At 49.7% G+C, this 7106-nt stretch overlaps 1 protein-coding gene across 1 annotated transcript; it reads left to right on the top strand.

The window, feature by feature from the left end:
• Positions 1-1562: 1562 nt before the first annotated feature.
• LOC117241277 lies at positions 1563-6807 on the top strand. The gene is made up of 4 exons (XM_033507238.1): positions 1563-2613; positions 2910-4041; positions 4116-5059; positions 5132-6807. Exons 1-4 carry the CDS (start codon positions 1563-1565, stop codon positions 6805-6807), a joined length of 4803 nt encoding a protein of 1600 aa, XP_033363129.1.
• Positions 6808-7106: the final 299 nt, after the last annotated feature.

Here is a 7106-nt window from a genome sequence, read left to right as displayed (position 1 = left end):
CTCTCTCTCTTTCTTTCTCTCCTCCTTTTAGTCGGTTCCCCCTTCGGAAATGCGAGCCATATTCGAGCTACGAAATCGTCTGCGTGCTGGCTACGACGGACCAACTACTTATAGAACTTTATCTTCCTCGTGAAATCGTCCACGTCATGTCGTGTACATCGCTTAAACTGCTTTTCGTGAAACTGTACGATTTGTATGATAAGAAATAAACTGGCGTAATCGTCGAATGCGAGATCGAACTTTTTGACGAGACTCCCTTTGGCTGTTTCCTGATTCGATGTTAGTTTCGCAGCTCGATCTTGCACGGTTCGCGTAGATTTAGTTTGGTTTGTAAGGAACAGGGAGAATTAAACATCGCCTTCTCATCGTCGATGGGTAATTGTGCGTAGCATCAAAAGCAAGTAATATAATTGTAATTCGAATGGCGATAAATAATTATTACTTGTTTGTTCCAACAACGTTTGGTTCGAGTCAACTACGTGTCATACAACACGGAACAAAATTTTACTTTCTCTTCTGGTTGATCGAGCGATCGTAAAGTACCACCGATTCGTCAGTGGTGGAATTTATTGATATTCAATTCATTAACCGTATAGAATATAAATTGACAAAGACGTCATCGTCGGTATCGCGAATATCTTAGTTTCTTTTATATTATCTAAAGTCGCATCGACTGTCAGGATTATTTGTAACTACTTTTTACAACTTGTACGTCCATACTTTCATTTTTGCCGGAGGTTTTAGTCTCTTTAAGTATGTCAGTATGAATGTAAACGTTCACACGCGGAGCGAGTAAAGACGAGCTTGTAAATGGTTAAACATGTGGGAGCTACAGCTTTAGATGGGTTCCGAACCACCAGAACCACGCTGAAATAAGCACAACGTAATTGCGAATAAATCGAGTTGCAGAAATGCCGGCCGATGATCAACCGGAACTTGAACTGTGCCGTGTCATGTAGGTACGCGTGCACTTGAAAAGTAACGAGAGTCAAATGGACGGAACTTTGTTACGCCTCTCGCTGACGCGTTTTCCTCGCGACCGCGTCTCTCCGCGAACGCCTTGGTCCTTCGAGCCGGATCATCAGTGGCAGTGGATAGTTTTGTCACCCATCCGGTCGAAACATTTGGTCCTTCGAGCCGGATTCAGTGACAAGTGAAAAGTGTGGACACGTAACCGGTCGAATCATTCGATCCTCAAAGCCGTATGACGCCTCAAGTGAAAAGTGCATACCAGTGCCACCCACTATCATACAGTGCCACGTGAATCCAACATAATCACGCAGCCTCCCGCCAACAACTGGAGGGTCGACTTCAGTAAGAACACGTCTTACACATCAAACGAAACACACACGGTGACGAGTAACATTCAAACTCACAACCACAAGGTAAGCTCGCTCATTGCATTTTCCTCTCAAATTGCGATACCTATGGAGAACGCAGAGAAAATTACCTCCTTGCATCGGAGACGAGGCTTTCAAATCGGTCGATTTACCTCTGTATCGAAACGACTCGATGAATACGAAAAATCTACACAACCGATTAAGGCCCGATTAACGGCCTATATGATACTACTCGACGACGCGTGGAAACAATATCGATTGTTACAAGAGGAATTAGAAGATTTAGGCGAGATAGACGACGCGCGCGTTTTCGAAGTAACCGACACATATGACGATCTTGTAGTCCGAATACACACCCTCATGGATGATACACCAGCATCGTCGTCGAAATCACAAGGCTCCGAGTCGTCTAATGTCGCCGAGCCGATATCAGTTAAACTGCCGGAAATTCACTTGCCTACTTTTGACGGTGTCATCGGAAATTGGCACTCCTTTTACGACTCCTTCTTATCCACTATCGATCGAAGCAAGCGACTTACATCCGTGCAGAAATTTCACTACCTACGATCCTCTTTGACCTTAAAGGCCGCGCGAAGTATACAATCGTTAGCCCTCACCGAGTCAAACTATGCAATCGCCGTCGACGTGCTTAAGGAAAAATTCGACTGCCACCGTCAAATCTGCATGCGCCACCTCGACTTGCTTTTCGACTATCCGAAAATAGTTAAAGAGACACCCGAAGCCATAGACGACTTTCTCGAGACGGTCAAGATAAATATCCAAGCGTTAGAGAACCTCGGTGACCGAATCACATCAAACACCGTTCTTCTCAAATTACTTACATGGAAGCTACCCCCAGCCATCATTCGCAAATGGCAATGCACCTTACCAGACAAGAAATTGCCGTCATACACGCACTTAATAGACTTCTTGCAAACACGGACAAACGGCGATAGAACAAGTTCAGCAGTTACCGCGACGAAAAGGGCCTCCGAACCACCCAACCGTCAGCGACCGAGCGCGCCGCGAAGTCATGCATTCACCATGACACTCGAGACGCCGGTATGTCCGGACTGTCGAAGACAACACGAACTACGGAATTGCGACGTCTTCAAAGCGAAATCGCCCAAAGAGCGTCTCGACACTGCCAAACGGGCGTCGCTCTGTACGAATTGTTTAGGCAAGGGATACGCTCTCAATCAATGCTCCGCCGGGTCATGTCGCATCTGTAGACAGCGACACCACACTTACTTACATCAAGAGCATGGTCACAGTAGATTACGGACACGTGTGAGCCGAACACCGAGCGGTCGATCGTCGAGCGACCGGTCATCCAACGTCGATCTCCGCCTAGTTCACCGATTCCGCGGTCGTCACACCGATCGAGACGGGCATCCGCGTCTCCACGAACGTCTCCCCGAACGTCTCCCCGAACGTCTCCCCGAACGTCTCCGCGAACATCCCCAAAACGTGTATCTCGGTCATCGCGAACGACGGCATCGGGATCAAATACCTCCCGCAGTCCTAAACAACTAGGGGAACCCTGACGTCCTCAAACGGCTTTGCTAGGGACCGAACCACCGAAAACAGACTCATTGACCTCGCCTCCTTCCGGATCACTCCACCACGATTTGTTAGTCACTGCACAGGTCAACATACTGGACAATAGAACTCAACCGTTCCGCTGTAGAGCTCTGCTAGATACCGGCGCTAGCATGAACTTCATCACCGAGAAACTCGCCAATTCGTTAAGACTCAACCAACGGAAATGTTCGGTCCCAATCGGAACACTCAACACATTGTCCACGACCTCGAAACGTTACATCACGGCCACGATCACCTCCGTTGACGGCACATACGAACGCATCTGGATTTTTCTCATCATACCGACCATATCGACTTCGATCCCAGATCAACCCGTGGATCAGTCAACGATACAGATACCCAGAAATCTACGACTAGCCGATCCAAGATTCCACAGACCTGCTCCGATCGACGTGCTATTGAGCGCCGGGCCAACACTAGCGTCACTGTGTGTCGGCCAACTTGATATCAGTCAAGCGAACGGGACCGACTTGCGTCTGCAAAAAACGCGGTTCGGATGGGTCATCGGGGGAAGCCCAGCCTCGCAACCACCCGCACACGCATTTCACGCGTCCACGACGGCCTTGCAGGCGGATCTCGCCCGTTTTTGGGAAATCGACGAAGGACCGACCACTGCGCACACTTCAGAAGCGGAACGACAGTGCGAGGAACATTTCCGGAATCACGTTCAACGCACCCACGAAGGGCGATACATGGTCGCTCTCCCCTTCAACGAGACAACTCCCTCGCTTGGATCCTCCAGAGCCATGGCGATGAAGCGACTAACATCTCTCTGCCGTCGGTTCCAACGAGATAAGCGTTTCGAAGCCGACTATCACGCCGTAATACAGGAATACTTGGCATTAGGGCACATGACGAAAGTTACCACGGGCCACTGCACGGACGACGGATATTTTCTGCCACATCATGGCGTGATCAAGGAATCCAGCCAAACCACGAAACTCCGAGTCGTGTTTGACGGATCGGCCCCAACCACCACCGGAGTTTCATTAAACGACGTACTTCATACGGGACCGAAACTACAAGATGATTTATTTTTCATCCTTCTAAGATTTCAATCTCATCAATACGTCATTACAGGCGATGTCGAAAAAATGTATCGCCAATTTCTTGTGCGCCCGGAGGATCGGAAATTTCAACAAATTTTGTGGCGCAATGCTGATGGAGAAGTCGACACTTATCAACTCAACACAGTGACATTCGGGCTCTCAGCGGCCCCGTATCTAGCCATCTGCTGCCTCAAGCAACTGGCGGACGACGAGGGGCATCGATATCCACGAGCTTACAGCGAGACTTTTACGTCGACGATGTTCTCACAGGAGTCGATACAAGGGTCGAAGCACGATCATTGAGAACGGAGCTCACAGAACTGCTCAAGCTAGCCGGCTTAAACATTCGGAAATGGGCATCGAACGACCGGGAACTGCTACGAGGACTTCCCGAGAAGGACATAAACGATAAGCTGCTACTAGGCGAATCGCAAACCTTCAAGACACTGGGTGTTGTTTGGAATTCCTTCGACGATTCGATCCTATACTCCGTCAAAATCAATAATGCCGACTCTCGAATTACGAAGAGAACAATCAGCTCCGAAATCGCCAAGATCTACGACCCTCTCGGATTGCTGGCACCAGTAATTGTTCGAGCTAAGATGTTGCTCCAGCGACTCTGGATGCTAAAAATTGATTGGGACGAATCCTTACCGGCTGACGTGCACACGGAATGGAGCAAATATTACGCACAGCTGCCATTATTGAATAACGTGGAGTTTCCACGCAAAACGATAATCAATCCCGCAGCGGAAATTGAGTTACACGGGTTCTGTGACGCCAGCGACAGGGAATATGGAGCATGCGTTTACCTTCGCACCATCACCCTGGATGGTCATGTCTGTGCGCGTCTCCTCACTGCGAAGTCGAAGGTAGCTCCGCTCAAATCACTAACCATTCCAAGGCTGGAACTGAGTGGAGCACTCCTTCTCGCGTCACTAGCCACCACGGTCCTCCAAGCCTTGCCAAGCAACGTTGCTCGGACCGTTTATTGGACTGACTCCACAATCGTTCTACGTTGGATCAACACGTCACCCCACACGCTAAAAACCTTCGTCGCTAACAGTGTGACAGAAATTCAAAGGAAGACTCACGCCTCAGATTGACGTCACATCCCCACTACCGATAACCCGGCAGATCTCATATCTCGAGGCCAACTACCCGAAGACTTCCTGAAAACAATCATTTGGCAACATGGACCAGAGTGGCTTCAACAACCTGAAGAATACTGGCCAACGTGGAACCCAGTACCGTTAAACGAAACACCGGAGCAGAAAAGGGCAACCTGTCTGTCCGCGACTCCGGCGGACCACAGCATACTGGGGAGATTCTTCTCTTGGCCCAAGCTTATAAGAATTGCCGCTCGGTGCCTTCGATGGAGACAAATCCGGGATCGAGGCAAACCTCTGACCATGCACGAGTTGGCCAATGCACACAGCAGATTAATCAAACTATTGCAAGCTTGTTATTTTTCAGACGAAATCCGTGCTCTCCAGACAGACAGAAATTCGGCAGTGAAAGGGAAACTCCAAAGACTCTATCCATTTCTGGACAAGGACGGGATGCTGCGCGTCGGAGGCCGACTCAGTCATTCACCAATGCCTTTCAACCAGAAGCACCCAATAATTCTACCCAAATCCTCAGTTACCGCGCTCATAATCGAGCATGAACACCTCCTAAATCTCCACACCGGAACTCAAGCTACTTTATACGCCCTAAGGAGATCTTATTGGCCTATCGACGGCCGCAGTCAAGTTTGGAGCACGCTGAAGAAGTGCGTCCGTTGCTGCAGAGCCAATCCCCCTCCAGTGGATTACATAATGGGCGACCTTCCAGCTGCACGGATAACAGAGTCTCGGCCATTTACCAACGGCGGAATCGACTACTGCGGACCGTTTTACATCAAGGAACGAAAGGATCGCAACCGACGCAAAATCAAGGTATACGTAGCAATCTTTGTGTGTCTTGCAGTCAAAGCAGTCCACATCGAGTTGGTCAGCGATCTCACTAGCGAGGCCTTCATTGCCGCTCTGCGAAGATTCATCGCTCGCCGCGGATTCTGTGTGACAATCTACTCCGACAACGGTACCAACTTCGTTGGTGCCAACAACGAATTACGAGAGCTCCGAAATCTCCTGCAATCCGACGATCACAAGGCACAGGTCCAGTCCTTTTTAGCCGACCGACGGATCGAATGGCATTTCATCCCTCCCAACTCTCCTCACTTCGGTGGATTGTGGGAGGCTGCAGTGAAGTCTTTCAAACGACATCTCAGACGTGTCGTCGGTAACGAGCTCTTGACCTTCGAAAACCTTAACACCCTCATCATCGAAATCGAGTCTATCCTCAACTCCCGTCCGCTGACGCCAATATCTTCAGACCCAAACGATCTCCTCGTTCTCACTCCCGGTCATTTCCTCATCGGAGATTCACTAACAAGTTTCCGAGAACGAGATTTCAGGGACACGCCATCCAACCGTCTCTCCTGCTGGCAGCATATTCAGAAACTCAAACAACATTTCTGGCGCCGGTGGCATCGAGAGTATCCCAACGAGCTACACATCCGGAACAAATGGAGCAAGGGCAGTCACGACATACGAGAAGGCACCATCGTCCCCCCGATGCAATGGCCATTGGGCAGGATCATCAAGGCCCAACCCGGGGCGGACGGCATCATACGCACGGCTATCGTTCGAACAGCGACGAGTACCCTCGAACGGAGCATCAAGCGGATGGTACCACTACCGAGCAGAACGACTCCATACGACTCCGAACCAATCAACAGCCCGAAGTCTGATAAGAGGTCCACCTGACAACAGCACACCATATCACTTGATCGGTGCCCTCTCAACGGGGGGAGGATGTTACGTCGCGTAACACTCTACCTAGCCGAGGCCACACACCGCGGGCAATATGGCAACCAGATGTCTTCGGATACACGCAGCGTAGCCTCCATAGTTTCAAGTACCTTCCATAAATCTCATAGATTTCCTACAAAAGGTCCTTCAAACCAAACAAACGTCTGTTTCCGAAGAATTTCCAAAGACTATTGTCTACCACGGCTTAACTAAGGAAAGTTAGTTTTTCTCACGTACGCTGCAACTGTCCTCCC

This window comes from Bombus vosnesenskii, unplaced genomic scaffold, assembly GCF_011952255.1.
Source record: "Bombus vosnesenskii isolate JDL3184/JDL3185 unplaced genomic scaffold, Bvos_JDL3184-5_v1.1 scf7180000015581, whole genome shotgun sequence".
Classification (NCBI taxonomy): Eukaryota; Metazoa; Arthropoda; class Insecta; order Hymenoptera; family Apidae; genus Bombus; species Bombus vosnesenskii.
This window is presented reverse-complemented; position numbering and strand designations above follow the sequence as displayed.